Here is a 17,678-nt window from a genome sequence, read left to right on the forward strand (position 1 = left end):
AGAGACTGTGACAAGGGAGGAGGAGCGGCAGCAAGGGAAGCTCTGAAAAGAAAAATCTGCTGCAGAGAAGAAAAGCTCCGAGGGAGCGGGAGACACTACTTACGGTAGGACGCGCTGGATTAGGGCAGTCTTGCAGGGGACACGGAGGAGCTCATGAAGCGCAGCCTGTTTTGCAGCCTTCTGCGTATGACCCGCGTATAAGCCGAGGTAGAGTTTTTAAGCACATTTTGGGTGCTGAAAAACTCGGCTTATACGCGAGTATATACGGTAGTATTTATTACTCAAGCGTACATAATTCATTCTATATTACTAACTGTAATATTGGTGTGTAGACAGCCATCAGAGGTAATTTTACCTGATCATGTGCTTTCAGAAAGAGCCAGTACTTCACAATGGTACTACTTTCATATAGGCTATTGTTATTCTCAATGTAACAGAAGGAGTGTGACTTGGGTTTGCCTAACTTGGATTTTTAGTATTGACTGCTGTTCTCATACAGGTATGGGATCCGTTATCCGGAAACCCGTTATCCAGAAAGTTCCAAATTACGGAAAGACCGTCTCCATTATAGATTCCATTATAATAGACTCCATTATAAACAAATAATCCACATTTTCAAAAATGATTTCCTTTTTCTCTGTTATAATAAAACAGTACCTTGTACTTGATCCCAACTAAGATATAATTAATCCTAATTGGAAGCAAAAGCAGCCTATTGGGTTTATTTAATGTTTGCATGATTTTCTAGTAGTCTTAAGGTGTGCAGATCCAAATTATGGAAAGACCCGTTATCCGGAAAGCACCAGGTCCCGAGCATTCTGGATAATAGGTCCCACACCTGTATCTACTATTAAGTGAGGTAGTTGTCAGGAGAAGGTTATCTGGTTACCTTCCCATTGTGCTGTTGAAAGGCTGCTGGGGCGGAAAGGGAGGGGATAATGCCTCTCCAACTTGCAGTGTAGCAGTAAAGAGTTCACTCGACTCCACCTTTAAGGATCAGAAGCACTCACCGCTTGTCGTCTGACGGGTTTGAGGTAGTGACACCCGAACCACAGCGCCTGCTTGGTGAGCGCTTGAGAAATAGTTTTTAAAAATAGCTGTAACTATAACAATATGTTATAGCAACCGAGCCGTCAATGAATCAACTGAATAAGCTTGTAGCACCTGTAGATTATTAATAGCAGTAAAGAGTGAATGAAGATATGAGAGCACAAGCCACATGGCTGAGGGCACCTGGGAAACTGGGAAACTGACATGTGAGGGCACCTGGGAAACTGACTGACTGAATATTAGATTTCAATATTAAAAATATCTGTTCTCTCTTTTGAAAAATTGATTTCAATGCAGGATTCTGCCGGAGGAGCACTATTTACTGATGCATTTTGTAAAAAACATGTTTTTGACAGAATCCATTTAAAAGTGCTGTATGACCCCTTGTTCAGCATAAGTTCAAAGATTAGGGCTTGTATGAACATACTTTTGGCTAATTGTTTTGTGATTTCATGTGCTAAGCAGGGCAAAAAGAGAAACACATAATGGTTCTGTCCTAGTTGTGCTTCCAAGTAATTGTAGCAGAAGGCAGGTAATCAGATTACCACAGAGAGGCCCCCTACAAAATCGGCAACTATGTTTCTTTAAACCAGACACAACAAAGGGGTTGAAAGTTGGTTTATTCAGAGCTCTATAAATTGTTTAGATTTCCCATTACTTAAATTGTATAATCTTGTTAACACAATGATATGCACAACAGCTCCTAGCAGACACTTCAGTTGTGAAAACAGTCAAAATATGGCCAAGCCTTAGTTAAGAGCACACCATGGATCTTTTACACTGTTATGTATTATACCGACCTCTGTCTGTGATTTCATCTGTTGCCATAGTAACTGACAGCTCTCAAACCGCTTTTTGCTATCTTCAGAATCTCTAAGACCTTCATTAAAATAGTCAGCTGAAGAATAAAAAGCAACATTTTAAACAGGAAGTTTTATTGCAAAATTAGGTAGGTTGATACATTTTTAAAATTCCGTCAGGTTTGTCTCTGTAATTAGTGAAGCTCAACCATATGAAACAGAACTTCAGATTCTGATTTCATTATAGAATTGTCCAGCAGCTACAGACAATAAAAAGCACATCTAATCAATCAAAGAAACAGAAGCTCTGCTTGATATGTTACATAGGACTGCTATACAATTTTCAATGTATAGCAGACCTATGCAACAAACAAGTTCTGCCCTGCCAAATCTGATAGCTAAGCATTTTTGTTCCTCTACTTATGGATATTACCTGTGCCAGAAGACCTGCTCATGCACAGACTGTATCTGGCAATATAATGCAGATGATACATGATGTCCCCAATGAAGTAGGGTTCAAGACAGGTGCCAGGGAAGATAAGCTTTGAAACAGAAACGCTACAATATTTGATGCACATGAGAAAACATAACAGCAGCCTACAAGATTTTGTCAGAACAGCAAAATACCCCAGGACAGGTACCCTATTTTAAATTTTGGAATATTGATTATGACTTAATTAGGCTTGGGTTCAGTAATTACAAATCAAAGCTGTGTAGGGATCCAAGGCCTGGATTCAGACTTAGTGGGCTTTAACAATATGCCAGTTATACTGACCATACCTTCTGTAACTACTTGCTCAGAGTGTACAGAACTACCAGTTATACATCCCCCTGCTACACTGAGAAATCTCCTACATTCAATAAGGACCTGAAATTTCTATACAAATTAACAGCAGAGCACAAAGCGCTCATTAGTAGAAGTCATTATTCACAGCACAATGACTGACTCTGCCAGCACCATCTATTCCCCCTTAATCTTCTAGTTACCCATGCACCGAATTCAGTTTGTAACCTAAACTCTGTCTGATTTTTAACCAGATTGTCAGAAGGGGCCAATCTACAGTCCAATAAACTGCCACCTTGGTCTGGAAGAGCCAAATTGGCAGGTTTTATTGGACCACGCATAGCCAACTTAAGTAAAATTAAACCTGGTCTTTTGATTCTTGTTTCCGTTTCCGTTCTTTTTGAGTTCTTAGGTTTTAAATATTATCTGGTTGCTAGGGTATTTGTTTGAAAGACAGACAATAAAGATTAATAAGGAAAAAAGTGAGGAAAACATTAAAAAACTGCAAACTTTTTTAAATTGGGACGATCACAACAAAAGATAACTTTAACTAAGAAATATGGCAGTTTCCAAAGAACATATACAGTACATGTATGGGTAGCCGTAAACTTGTTATAGAGAAAGCTCCTAATTATGGAAAGGCCACCTCCCATAGACTCCATTTTATCCAAATAATCCAAATTTTGAAAAATAAAAGAGTACCCTGTACTTGATCCACACTAATATATAATTAATCCTTATTGGAAGCAAAACCAGCCTATTGGATTTATTTAATGTTTACATGATTTTCTAGTAGACAATGTATGAAGATCCAAATTACAGGAAGAACTGTTATCCCGAAAACCCCAGGTCCTAAGAATTATGGATAACAGGTCACCAGTCCTGCAATTTTTTAGGCAAAACAATTTAATTACTTTAGTTTATATATACTGGAAAAAAAAGATATTATACCAAAGATTATTAACAATCTGTTTATAATGGGATAGTAAAACATTCAGAATTAACATTTCACTATAAAGTGTCACCTTTAATCAATATGGACACAGACCTACTGTCAATGAAGTCTTTTTCTTCTTGGCACTTGGTTTGAACACAAAACATCCCTAAAGTGTGAGAAAGAAAACCAGTGTCATTCTAGTGCTATTTTAGTTTGGGTAACCCATTGCAGTAGTGATCTTTAACTTGTATCTCTCGGATATTGAACTTTAGCAACAACTGGAGAGGAAACAAATAAGACCAATGCATTATTTCACTTTGACTGTTGCACTACATTATTATTTTTCTCTTTCTAACCCTTCAAAGCAAAGTAAATTAAAGGGGTTATTCACCTTCAAACACCTTTTTTCAGTTCAGTTGGTCTCAGAGAATTCACCAGAAATAAAGGGGCAAATTCACTAAGATACGAAGTTGCGCCAGGCGCAACTTCGCCAGGCGTAGTTTCGCCAGCGCTCCGCAAATTCACTAGAATCCGAAGTTGCGCTCAGGGGTAGCGTAAGGTTGCGAAGTTGCGCTAGCGTTGATTCGCTATGTAAAGCGAAGTTACGCTAGCGAAGGCTAATTTGCATACGGCACCAAATTCAAATTTCAATGGAGGAATACGTATCAGCACTACAAATGCCTAGAAAACCTTCAAATCAGCAAATAAAATTTTTATTTTGCCCTACACATGTGCCCACTGCCTAGGTAAGTTGCCATGAATTAGGAAATGTAAGGGGGAAGGAGGGGAGCCCCAAAAAAAATGTCGATCTTTTTCAGCCTATCACCCATAATGTAGAAAACACGCCAGCGTTTTTTGGGACTTAGAAAAATTTTTGACTTTTTTTTTAAACAATCCCTATCTACTCTACTGCGCTTCGCCAGGTCTGAGGTGGCGAAGGAAGTCTAGCGTAAAAGGTAGCGTTCAGTACACTGCGCAAGTTAGTGAATTTGCGTAGTTACGTCGCTAGCGAAAATTCGCCAGGTATAAGGGTGCGAAGTAACACTAGCGAAACTACGCCAGCGTTCGTTTTTGAATTTGCGCAGTAACGAAAAGGACAAACGCTAGTGAACTAACGCTAGCGTTTGGCACTTAGTGAATTTGCCCCAAAGACTTTCTCCAATTATCTATTTGTGACAGTTTTTCTAATACTGAAGTGTAAAGTTTATTTTTTTTTACTTTCTAAAAGCCGCTCTGGGAGGGGGGGGGGGCACTGACTCTTTTCTAAACTGATACACTTAGTTGATACATTACCTTTGTCCCTGCTGAACAGAATCCCTAAGTTTCATTAAATGCAGCTGTTAGAATTTATAAAATAGTTGCTAATATCCCACAGATACTGCTGAGAAATGTAGCAATGAATTGTATCAACTGAATGCAACAAATTGAAACAGTTCAGAATGGTCCTGGATCATTGAGCTGCCAAATTGAAACACTAGAGATGGGAACTTTAAACTTTGGGAAAACATTAAAAAATAAAAGATTGGAAGCAACTGAAAAAAAATATTTGTTTATGGTAAACAATCTGAAAACAACTGAACTGAAAAGTGTTTGGAAGGTGAACAACCCTTTTAAATAGAAGTGCACATAAAAGTAATAACAATTTAAAGGGTTATATTGTGGGTTTTACACTTTTTTTTATCTTGCTATAACAGCCAGTCACAGTTTTATGTACCATTAATTTCAAGCATTGCACATTTAGGGGCAGATTTATATAAGTTCAATGGTAAATTCGATTTTTTTATGTGTCAAATGTCACAAATTTGAATTTAAAAGCACCAACTCAAATGTAAATTTGAATGTGATATTTATCACACCTCGACCACGGAAACAGTTCCAATTCGAATATTCGCCACCTAAAACCTGCTAAATTCATTTACAAGTCAATAGCAGAGGTCCGTTGAGCCATTTGAAGATGTTAATAGCCTTTTTGAAATTCAAGTTTTTTCGGATGAAAATTCGATTTGAGTTTCAAGTCTTCAGGTCGTTCTCATTCGAACGAATTTTAGACGTTCAAATTTTTCATAAATGGACTCCCATTCGAGTTGTGAGTACATTCACATTTATTAGAGTAAAATTAGATTCACATCAATTCGAAATTCAACCTTCGATAAATCTTCCTCTTAGTATCCTATTGAAAACCATGGTTAAGTCCCATATGGGTGATGCTAATCATACCAAGACCATATTTCCAGGTAACTAAGCAACTCATGAGCTTATTGTGATAGTGTCCAAAACAGATATCTGCTCAGGGCTTAACAATATATTTTATGGGCCCGCTGGAAATCTATTTAGATGACAACTGAATTAGTGATATAACTATTTGTATGGGGACCAACAAATTGGATCAGCCAAACATGGCCCTTTACTTTCAAAAATATGCATTTTGTGATCAACTTTTCAGCTCATGATTGGCTGAAAGATTAGTATCTGCTAATGGTTTTCTTTAGGGATCCACTATCTAGCTGAGTCGGTCATGTGGGGCTTTAAAAGAGCTGAGCTTGCAAAGAAAATCCTGTTGGGCAACGATGACATCATGACAATGAGGTGTGAATGCGGTCCTCCAACAGTGAACCTGCACAGTCCCGACCATGTAGTCTGATAGTTGGCCATGGGACTAACAAATGGATCCATGCAATTAGACCTACCACCTGTGGGAATAAATTGGGCAAAAACTAATTTTCTAGGTGAGTAGTGGCATATTTGGCAAATTAATGGCTTAAGTCTCACAGGAGATAAGAAGCTGTAACTTGCTAGACAGGTTTCATTGATTTGAAGAAGTTTAATTGAGTCCTCGTGCAAAATTCACCATCTGCTTTTTATCCAGTCATCTTCTCTATAACATTTATTATCTCTGCCTATGCTTACTTTTTATATTATCTGTTCCCGTAACATACATAGATAAGAAGTTATCAGAAGCAAGGCCTTCTGTACTATGTGCATGATGTGCTAAAGATATAGTTACAGCATATATTTTGCACTTTATCAAATGAATAACAATTCTTTAAAGGAGAACTAAACCCTAAAATTGCCATATTTTACATTCTGAACGTATTGCACCAGCCTAAAGTTTCAGCTTCTCAATAGCAGCAATGATCCAGGACTTCAAACTTGCCACAGGGGGTCACCATCTTGGAAAGTGTCTGTGACACTCACATGCTCAGTGGACTCTGAGCAGCTTTACAGTTATTCAAATTTGGGAAAAAAAAGGATTTCCTTTCCTGGAGTTTATATCATACCCGCAGCAGTGTTTGTCTTTCCTACCTCTGCAGTTACCCCTGCTGAGACATGTTATGCCTAAAAAAAGTAGGATCTGCTTTATGAGATGATTTTAAAGCCAAATCCTTACGGCAATGTCCTCGCATTAGCACTTCAAAGTAATTTGCTACTTGTAGAGAAAGTTGATGAGATGCATTTCCTGAAATGGCATTACCTTGGAAACAGATGACGTAGTCATGATCCTCACTGCTTGGAAAAAAAGAGGAGGGGGGGGGACACTTGAGAAAAATTACCAGGATGATTCAATCATTTTAATACATTTACTTTACACAAGGTTAGTAGGGAAACATTCCTGATTTATGCTTCACATTTTTACTGCTAGCAAAGCTTTTGAGATTTGTACTCATATAATACTTACCAAGGTAGAACCAAGATAGAATATTTGAAAACCAAGATAGAATAATGAATATCTTGTAATGTTTTTATTTCAGTATCCCTTTTCTATAATATATCTATTTCTAAATGTAATTTAGGTTTAGATTAATTTCAGTGTGAAGTAGACAGTGATATTCTGAGACTATTTGGAGTTGGAGTTTTATTTTTTTGTGATTTTATTTTTAATTATTTAGTATACCTCCAGTTACAATATTACATGCTGGTTACACGCCAAGAAACCAAACAAGGGTTTCAGTGAGCAAAAGTGGACCCAAACAGAAAGATAAGCAGAAACATGTAACAATAACAATACAATTGAAGCCTCACAGAGCAATAGTTTGAAAGCTGGTAAGAAGTAGGCGAAAAAGGAAAATAGTGAAAATTAAAACAAGTTGATACAGTTCTAAGAAAATTATATTTTACACTAAGGGGAACATTTACTTAGCTCGAGTGAAGGATTAGAAGGAAAAAAACTTTGAATTTCAAGTTTTTTTTGGCTACTTTGACCATCGAATTGGCTACTTCGACCTTCGATTACGAATCGTACTAAAAATCATTCTACCATTCGATATTCGAAGTACTGTCTCTTTAATATAAACTTCGACTACCTACTTCGCCACCTAAAACATACCGAGCACCAATGTTAGCCTATGGGGAAGGTCGCCGTAGGCTTTCCTAGCAATTTGTGATCAAGCGAATTGCAGTAAATCCTTCGACTTTGATATTCGAAGGATTTAACTTCGATGGTCGAATATCGAGGGTTAATTAACCCTTGATATTCAACCCATAGTAAATGTGCCCCTAAAAGTTACTTAAAGGTGAATAACCCCTATAGGAGGAGCACTGCTAGGCTAGCAAACATGAACAGATGGGATAATCCTGTGAGGCTCATTCCAACATAAGTACCAAACTGCAACAGCCAAAAGCAACCAATCAGCATTTAATACGTTGTCAACAATCTTAAAGGGGTAAATTAACTTTTAGTATATTATAGAACGACTAATTCTAAGCAACTTCCCAACTGGTCTTAAATGTTTATTTTTTTTTTTTATAGTTTTTTAATTATTTGCCTTCTTCTCCTGACGCTTTCCAGCTTTCAAATGGGGGTCACTGACCCCGTCTAACAACAAATGCGCTGTAAGGCTGCAAATGTATTGTTATTGTTACTTCTTATTACTCATCTTTCTATTCGGACCCTCTCCTATTCATATTCCAGTCTCTGAATCAAATCAATGCATGGTTGCTAGGGTAAGTTGGAACCTAGCAACCAGACTGCCGACTGGAGAGCTGCTGAATAAAAAGCTAAATATCTCAAAAAACACAAATAATAAAAAATGAAAACCAATCGCAAATTGTCGGAGAATATCACTCTCTACAGCATACTAAATGTTAACTTAAAGGTGAACAAACCCTTTAAGTTGGAAAACAAAAGCAAATTCCTGCTCTGGCAACTGCACTTGAGCCACTATCTATGTTGATAATTCAGTTCCTGTATGTCATTCATACAGGCAGAAGTTTTATGCCGCATTCGCCGTGCATGGAGCCATAACATTCATTGATTACTACATTCACAGTCCGCCACCTTCTGTACTCATGTCCGCTCGGTAACCGGCAGACCCAGCACTGAATCTGCACTATAACTATAACATTATAACATTCTAAACAGCCCCGCTCCCTCCTGTACTCACACGCCTCACAGAACTTCCTCGTTGAAAGGTCACGGAGACTAGCGCTTCACGTGATTGGAGGAGAGCAAGTTCCGGGGGCGGAGCCACGCGAGTCACCTCCATCCCATGTGTAGGTGGAAAGAGTTGCTTCCTGTATAATGAAATGCTGTGCCTGTAATATTCGGTGTATGTGCTGAGTGAATAACCCGTGGGAAGTGCAGTAAGGCAATGGCTTGGCACTTTCGGAGGGTAATAGCTGAGCAGGTACTGCACGTTTAATTGTTTTCATGGAATTGCATTGAAACAGTTGACAGCTTTCTACTCTGTCCAGGCACTTTATTAGTGTTACTTTGTGTATATTAGTCATCTTGTAATGTGCCACTGCTTGATTCTGTGCAGTAACCCATTCTAAATTGCAAATACATGGAATTCACAAAATCCTTGCTGCTGTATTGTAAAATAAGTTCATTTATTATATAGAAAAATGCGATAGGAGGCTGGCAAGATCAGGTAAGGTGAATGCAGAATCTGTGCCTAACAGAGAAGGCAGCTGGCAAGACTGATCTGTTGGTCATTATACAAACATGACACTTAAATCACAACACAAAGCATTCCCTGTTTGCCAGCCACTCATCAATATGTACCAAACACCTTTAAAAAGAGAAGCACCTTGATGGGTTTACCGCAGTTCTAAGAAAAGAGCCTTTGTAACAGAACAATTTTCAAAGCTTTAAAGGGATTGCTCACCTTTAAATTATCTTTTAATATGACGTAGACAGTCATATTCTGATACAGATTGCAATTGGTTTTCATTTTTTATTATCTGGGGTTTAGTCTAGCTTGCAATATCAGAAATCTGGTGGCTAGGGTCCATATAACCCTAGCGGCCATGCATGGATTTGAATAAGAGGCTGGAATATGAATAGAAGAGGGCCTAAATAGAAAGATAATATGGGTAATAAAAGTAACAAAAGCAATAAATGCGTAGCCTTACAGAACATGTGTTTTTTAGATGGGGGTCACCTTTGAAAGGTGAAGAAGACAAATAGTTCAAAAACTATAAAAAAAAAAAAAGGTCTATTGAAAAGTTGCTTAGAATTAGCCTATAACATGCTAAAAGTTTGTACCACCCCTTTGATTCTTACTCTGTAAACTGCTATTGCTAAACATGCTACACATAGTTTCAGTTGTCTAACATTCAGATGTCTCATCTTTTGTTTTCTCTCTAGGTTTCACGGGTTTTGGGCTTGCCATCCGAAAGTTGCAGCAGAGTTGCCCAGTGCATTCAAACAGTTCCAGTCCACAGAAAACAGTTAAGCTGATTCAAGTTATGTCATTCCATAGTTGAGAATTCTAAACTGACCATATTGATTCAGAACAAATAATAATGGATTTTAGAAGGTTAATGCCATTTGTAGAAGGTACTTGAGCACATACATGCTCCTTGCACTTGCAGGGAGTGCCAATCCACCCAACCAGCCTGTTCTGAATTATGTTCAAGTCCATGTTGCATATTTATCAAAGAGTGAAGTTAAGAGGTCAAAACAGTCCACTAGAGTGAAATTCCGCACTCTCCATTCACTTCTATGGAATTTTTAAAGGCGTATTTATCAAAGGGTGAACTTTCACTTTCACCCATTGATAAATATTCTTTTTAAAAAACCCATATAAATGAATGGAGAGTTACAGAATTTCACTGTAGTGGACTGTGTTTATCTCTAACTTCACTCTTTGATATATATGCCCCTATATGTCAATGCAAAAGGACCCTGGAAATACCACCATGTCCAGTGGGTTGCGTTAGGTGCTTGCAATAAGGGAATTTTGTACGAATGTCATTGATTTGACTGAAGTGACATCATCCTCAATGTTACGGTAGGCAGAAGAGGTGGGGGTGGGTGGGGGGTGGCCGGGTTGCTTGGCACTGACTGCACCTGGATCATATTGTGAAATATTGAGCCTTAAAAGTGCACATAGCACCATATGCTGTGCTGAGTTCGTAAATTTTCCATTTGTGTTCCATGAACAGGATTTGACCAGCTTGCTCTTTTAACTTGTTTGTTTCTATGCTTCCAGTGAGTCCCCTGATTTCCAGCTTTTTATGACTTCACTGTCAGAAGGTGGTCCTAATGGAACATTCAGTAATCAGGAGGAAAGAGCTGAACAACTTGCAGGAAAGGTAAAAACTTTAAGCAGCCAGCAACCTAAGTACAGTATATTTGTAGATGTTATATGCTGAATGTAGTGTAGATTGGCATGGAGATGGCTAGAGGAAAATCTACAAATTCAGAAAATTAAAGATTACAATAGTCTGTGCATAAGTCTGTTTTTGTTTAAAAAAAAAAGTATGTTTTTTTTAATAAAAAAATAATATTTCATGCAAATCTTAACTAAATGCAGAGTAGTACTATGCAACTATGGTTGCACAACAACTGAATTTTAAACATTTTGCAAATATGTCACATTGTTTGCATTGCAGAGATATAATAATATTACATAATGTTATTGGTTTGTAAAGCCAAATAATCACTCATTTTTACAAAAATGTGGCCTCTTGAGTGCAGTTTTTATATGGTCTTTAGATTTCTCGATCATTTCTACATAAATTATGGTAAATGGTAGGGCATTGAATGAACTGTACTACTGCTATAATGTATTCTGCAGAGGTCATCGTGTATATGAATCAAAGCAAAGGTTAGACTTCTGTGTGTCTGCAGCAGAATGAAAGTATCAATCTGCAACCTGCTCCCCCATACATACAAACTTTAGTCTCAACATCATTTATTTTAAATGAACTAAATATATTTGCATCTAGAACTGTTGGCAAAGGTAGTTATGTTTATTTGTTTTTTTTTTTATAATGCATCACATTACTTGTAGAAAATTGTCTTATCGTGTCCTTTTGTTCTATTCTAGCTTGTCTGTGATTCTGTGATTAGTGACATTGGCACAACCAGAGGATCAGTTACTTTTAAAATAAACCGGGATTTGTTAACAAGGGTAAGTCTTCACATATGCCTTAATCCAGTTACTAAATATAATCAGTCTACTGAATGAAGTAGATGTATAGGAATAATTTACCATTTATATAGTTCATGTTAAAACTGCAAACTCTTTACTCAGTTATCTTTTGCAGCTAGATAATTTTTTGAGCATCTGTTTCTTTGGTGAAGCTGATCGTATAAATGGGTATGATTATAATTTGTCACAGGAGAAGAACCTTTAAAGATATTTGCATGGTTATTCATGCTCTCTGAAATAGGTTTATTTGAATATGTTTTTCTTTTTTAGAATGTTTTGCAGCAGATAAGTAAAGATGGGTCTCTTTACGGACTTAACACAGAGCTTTTCTCAGAGTTATCCCGAAGAAAGACAATAGTGGAATACAGGTAATAGTCTTCATAAAAAGGGAAACCTTAAAGAGATACTGACACCAGAAAAGGGCATTTAGTCTGTAGAGAAGCACACAAACAGTAATAAGGGAGGGAGATATATCCCCTTTCAATATCCAGAGGTCTGGACATGTTTTTAATAAAGAACAAACTGCCTATGCCAGTTAAGCTTGTTGCAGACATTAGCACAAACAAACAGACCAGTTGCTATTTGACCATCTGTATAATGATCCAACTGATCAATGAGCAGGTTGTTCTTAAATTGATACTGACACTAAAAAACTAGTATTTAAAATACATTAAAAGTTACCTATAGGTCACTTTGATTGTTTTTTGCTGAGAGGTTTGTTTTTGTAAGTAATTGTTAGTTGAAGTTCCTAAACCAAACCTGGCTGTTTTGCAAACCTGACTGTCCCATCTCAGCCTGTTAATGCTGACGGACTCCTGCTGCACAAATTTGGCAGCCCCCTCAAAGATTACAGGGAGTCAGATAGGTAATGTAAAAGCATTGGGCAAATACTTTATGGCAAATTTATAAGAAGCATGCAAAGTCAATTTTATGGTAAAAAAAGGTTCATATCAGGCCTCACAGACTCTTATAACCAATTTGTAGAATTCTAATACCATCATAGTTTATTGTGTATCGTTGCACAAAATTTATCGGAACAATAGATCAGGTCAGGTGATTAATCAATTGGTTATATATCATAACATTATTAATTAAAATGTACTGCTTGCCTGTTTGTTAGTAAATAAACAATTTTGTGTTAAATCACTGTCATGGCATTTCATATTTTTTCTCTTAACAGTTCACCCAATATTGCCAAAAAATTCCATGTTGGGCATCTGCGCTCCACAATCATTGGTGAGTACATATTAACAATTGGCTTTACTAAAATAAAAAAGGGGTTATTGTTTTTTCATTGTGCTTCTCCCGACCCCACTTTGAGGTCACACTTCTATTGCTAGCTTTGCAGTATTTTAAGTACAGCGAGCCAATGCCTGTCTTACCACAGTCAAGCATTATTATTGTCTATACATATATAGCGCAATATCTTTTTAATTAAAAGGCAAATAGCCTGTTTTACCTTTCGTGTGTGTACTTGCTTCCATGCTGTTTTATCTTTTATACTGCACTGGTGAAAATCAAATTACTGAAGTCAGTGTTCTCCCCAGACTGTTTTGGCTTGGCACATAGCCTGGTTTTTTTCCCGTTCCCCACTTCCTCTCTGTTCCCTCTCTGTTACCTCTCTGTCCTCACACTGCATGTCACCATATTAAAACCAGTAGTATGCTCTTGTTTTTTTTGTTTCCTGAACAATACAACTTCATAGAAAAGGCTGATTGCAAACAGAAGTTTAAGGTCAATGCACACCTAGAAAAACAAGTTGTTTTTATTTTAGGGAAAAAGAATAATTCAAATTGCTGTCTATAATCCAGTGCTGCTGTTATGTTAGTAATAACTGCATTTTCCAAAAAGGAGACTGTAATACATTGAATAAGCAGAACTTATGTAAGAGTTAAATGCAAAATTGATTTTGGATATTGATCATCAATATATCAATCATGCATATTTGCATGGCCTAGGCAATGTTTCAGTTTTGCAAAGCAGAATTTGACGCACATGCTTATTCTGATAGGAAATTTCATCGCTAACCTTAAACAAGCAGTTGGAAATGAGGTTGTAAGAATAAACTATCTCGGAGACTGGGGTCTTCAGTTTGGTGAGTTTTTCTTTATTATCTTAGTATAGAATTGTACATTGCAGGCAATTATGCATGCCCTCAATTTCAGCAGTACAGAAGCAATAAAAAGTTATGAATTCTATTTTACATTTGCATATCAATTGTATTACATTCATTCAAAGTTCTAGCATTTAATGTGAAGGGTAGTTTTCTGGAAACCTGTACAGAAAGGAAAATTTCAGCTATAAATTAACCTTTACCATGTTCTAGACCAGTGATCCCCAACCAGTAGCTAGTGAGCAACATGTTGCCTCGGTGGCCTCAGAGCAGGTGCTTATTTTTGAATTCAAGGCTTGGGGGCAAGTTTTGGTTGTATAAAAACCAGGTGTACTGCCAAATAGAGCCTCCTGTAGGCTGCCTGTCCACACAGGGGCTACCAATAGTCAATCACAACCCTTATTTGGCACCACCCAGGAAAATTTTTCATTCTTGTGTTGCTTCCCAAATCTTTTTACATCTGAATGTTGCTCATGGGTGAAAAAGGTTGGGGACCCCTGTTCTAGACAGACTGATCAGCTTATTTTTATTTTTGTATTTTTTATGTTTTTTGAACTGTTAGTTTTTATACTTTGTCTCTTTCCATCCTGCAACTGAAAATGCTAACTGGCTGTCAGGGTTACTGTCTATGGCAACCAAAGAACAGATTGACAGTGAGGCTTCGGTGTATTTGTTGTTCTTTTGATTACTATTTCCCATTCATACTTCCAAGCTGCTTTTTGTTGCTGGAGATAATTGTGAACCTGAACCTCAGTTATAATGGATAATGGATATTGTTGATAGAATACGGGGACTCATTGCTGCCAGCCTCACTGTTGATTAAAATGCATTTCACCTCCTGCAGCCACATTGCTGCTCTCTGATAAATTGAACTGGCATTCTTATGGCTGGGAGTTTTGTATTGTAAAAGTCATTAAACAAGATGGGAATGTTCTGCTAGTTGAGCATGGGCATTTTATCACTGCTTTTCTCCCGTGAGATGATGGCAGTCATCAAAAATGCCTGTGAGCCATAATTCTGATGAAGCAGTACAGCTAGAACACACATTTGTTTATATGTTGGTATATCATAACATCCATAGATTTTATTTTAGTGCTATAATCACTTTTTGATGCTGTAAATTTTTCGATATTTAGAATCATCTAAAACTGCAGTGTTCTGTACAGGCTAAAATATCTGCTCTTCTACTTACCTTGTTGCTTTTTAAACATAAACATTGACCTAATTTACAAGTGTGTATTTCCCCCTTATCTAAGAATTCTGGGTTAAAGGTACCAAGGAAAGCTATAGAATAAACTTTACCCCTAAAAGATTCCACAAGAATTCTAAATGGGAGTTAATTAAATATCAGAAAATAAAAACAATGGCAACATGGATCACCTAGGAAACATTATCATTTTTATATAAAAAGATAATGCTTTGGATATAATGTTTTCCCCTCAATGTGATTTTATTCATTAACACATATTGAATAATGACAGTGGTGTTCTAGGGTTTTCCCGAAATGTAAACTAATATATATATTTTTTCTAGGCCTTTTGGGAGCTGGATTTAGCAGCTTTGGTAGCAAAGAGAAACTTCTAGCTAACCCACTGCAACATCTATTTGAAGTAAGTTTGCCTCTAGACTAAAGGTGGCCTAGACGCACAGATAATATCGTATGAAACAAATTTTCGCATGATATTCAGTGTGTGTATGGTGGGAAACGAGCCGACCGATATCGGCAGAAGACTTGGATATCGGTTGGCTCGTCGATCAGGCTGGACGGAAAATTTTGGTCGGGTGCCTTTGAAGGCACCCAAACATCAACCATTGTTAGTGCTGAATAGTCAGATACAGGTAGAATTCTATTGTTTCTCCCTGTATATCTGATGATTCAGCTCTACATGTGTGTGATCTTTTCCAAGAAAGATCTTAATTGTTACATCTATGGCCACCTTAAAGGTGGCCATACACTGAAAGATCCGCTTATCTTGAGCATATCTTTCACCCTTTGAGGGTTCCCACTCCAGAGCCAAACCATTGGGTCACTATGGTGGGGATATAAATTGTCAGAAGGAAGACCAAATCAATAAGCCGTTTCAGTCCTTGCCCAAACAAAAATTTCAAATCTGCCCAATTATTGGCCAAATATTGGTCAGGTTGGCCCGTAGGAGGTCCCAATACACAGCCAATAAGATTCTGAAAATGGCAGCTTTTAACAATCCATGTATGGCCAACTCTGGATTGAGCCAATTACTAATTTGAAAGTACTTCAAAATCACACAGGCACATTGTAGTGAAGTTTGCTGAAACACAGCCATTTATGAGTTGCCTATTTTATAATATAAGCAATAAATTTTTTTTAGCAAATCTGTATTAAGCCAGTGTTCTTTATTTTCTTGAAGATGTAATAATTATGTTTAGAAATTCAAAATACTTTTTCTTCATATGCTTCTTTCTTGCATATATGCATTTTGCCAAAGAGAACAAGTTGAAAAACATGATATATATTATACCACCAATTCATAAAAAGTACAACTATTTCAATTCATTGACTCTTAAATGCCATAAAATGTTTGAGTGTACTGGAACATCAAGCTACTGTAGGTGGCAGTAAAATTCAGGAAATCATTTCCTTTTTTTTTTTCATGGAAGAATTAAAAAAAAAATATATAGTGTAAAGTGGAACAAAGTTTTATGGATATCTACTAAACATTATTTTTCACTGTTTACAATTGAAGCATTTTAAGCAGTTGAGTGGTTATTCTGATGACAAAATAAGTCTTAGTATGGGTAGGCACAGTTTCTTCATTCCTCAGCCGAAAATATGCAAGAAGTGACATTTTGGTTAACCAGTGTGTACACTGGTTATTTTCTGCTTTAACTTAAGAAAGATACGTATATGTCACTTCTGTGATAGCCTTTTCACCTTAAATGTTCTGCTTGTTTCAGTAAAATCATATACCACAACCACGGAATTGTATTTGCTTTCAGCTTTACTTAAGTTTGCTCTCAATAACTGCTCCTGTTCTAGGTTTACGTGAAAGTCAACACAGCAGCCGAGAAAGATAATGGTATAAAGTTGTCGGCTCAGGAGTTTTTAAGAAGGCTAGAGGGTGGAGACCCACATGCACTGTCTCTGTGGATGCATTTCAGAGACATAAGCATTCAGGAATATGCTAAAATCTATAAGGTACATGTCAATGTTACATTTTATGGATGGAGCACCTGTGTATTCTTTAACAAGTAGTAGTTACTATTTTAGTATGAATGGAAGGGGAACTATCGTGAAAATGAACATTTAATTTAAGCTTCATCATACTGAAATAAGAAACTTTCTATATACAAACTGTTAAAAATTCAGCATTGTTGCTAAATTAATCAAGTTTATGTTCATTATCCCTCTCTTAGCATCTGTTTCTCTTGATTCTCTTCATGCAGGAGTTGGGTGTCAGATAGTCATTGACAGTTAGATCCAATATATCTTATGGGCGGGGCTCCTTTCCTAGCAGATGAATTAGAGCTCACTCAAATAACTGATTCCAGTACAAACAAAATAAATCTAACAATCTAACTTCCTTTTGCACAAATCCTGCATGTAGAGAGACATGATGTCTGTGGCTTTTAATAG

General features: G+C 37.0%; 2 protein-coding genes across 8 annotated transcripts in view; one reads left to right on the top strand and one right to left on the bottom strand.

Annotated features, from left to right (window-relative positions):
* Window positions 1-9,062, bottom strand: part of orc3.S (origin recognition complex subunit 3 S homeolog) — a 56,351-nt gene extending 47,289 nt beyond the window's left edge. Inside the window, exons 1-4 of one of the 4 annotated variants that reach the window (XR_001935840.2) lie at window positions 8,955-8,973; window positions 7,044-7,075; window positions 3,683-3,737; window positions 1,851-1,948 (exon numbers count right to left, since the gene is read on the bottom strand). Coding sequence is in view for 3 of the 4 variants with exons in the window: in XM_041563892.1 (XP_041419826.1) it covers window positions 1,851-1,948; window positions 3,683-3,737; window positions 7,044-7,067 (177 nt within the window). In the remaining variant the exon portion in view is untranslated. 4 annotated transcript variants of the gene reach the window in all.
* Window positions 8,940-17,678, top strand: part of rars2.S (arginyl-tRNA synthetase 2, mitochondrial S homeolog) — a 31,146-nt gene continuing 22,407 nt past the window's right edge. Inside the window, exons 1-9 of one of the 4 annotated variants that reach the window (XM_018264394.2) lie at window positions 8,940-9,061; window positions 10,161-10,258; window positions 11,008-11,110; window positions 11,848-11,931; window positions 12,223-12,320; window positions 13,133-13,188; window positions 13,964-14,047; window positions 15,599-15,675; window positions 17,082-17,240. In XM_018264394.2, the coding sequence (XP_018119883.1) occupies window positions 11,033-11,110; window positions 11,848-11,931; window positions 12,223-12,320; window positions 13,133-13,188; window positions 13,964-14,047; window positions 15,599-15,675; window positions 17,082-17,240 (636 nt within the window). In that variant the 5' untranslated portion in view covers window positions 8,940-9,061; window positions 10,161-10,258; window positions 11,008-11,032. 4 annotated transcript variants of the gene reach the window in all.

The sequence above is a fragment of the Xenopus laevis genome, chromosome 5S (genome assembly GCF_017654675.1).
Source record: "Xenopus laevis strain J_2021 chromosome 5S, Xenopus_laevis_v10.1, whole genome shotgun sequence".
Taxonomy (NCBI): domain Eukaryota; kingdom Metazoa; phylum Chordata; class Amphibia; order Anura; family Pipidae; genus Xenopus; species Xenopus laevis.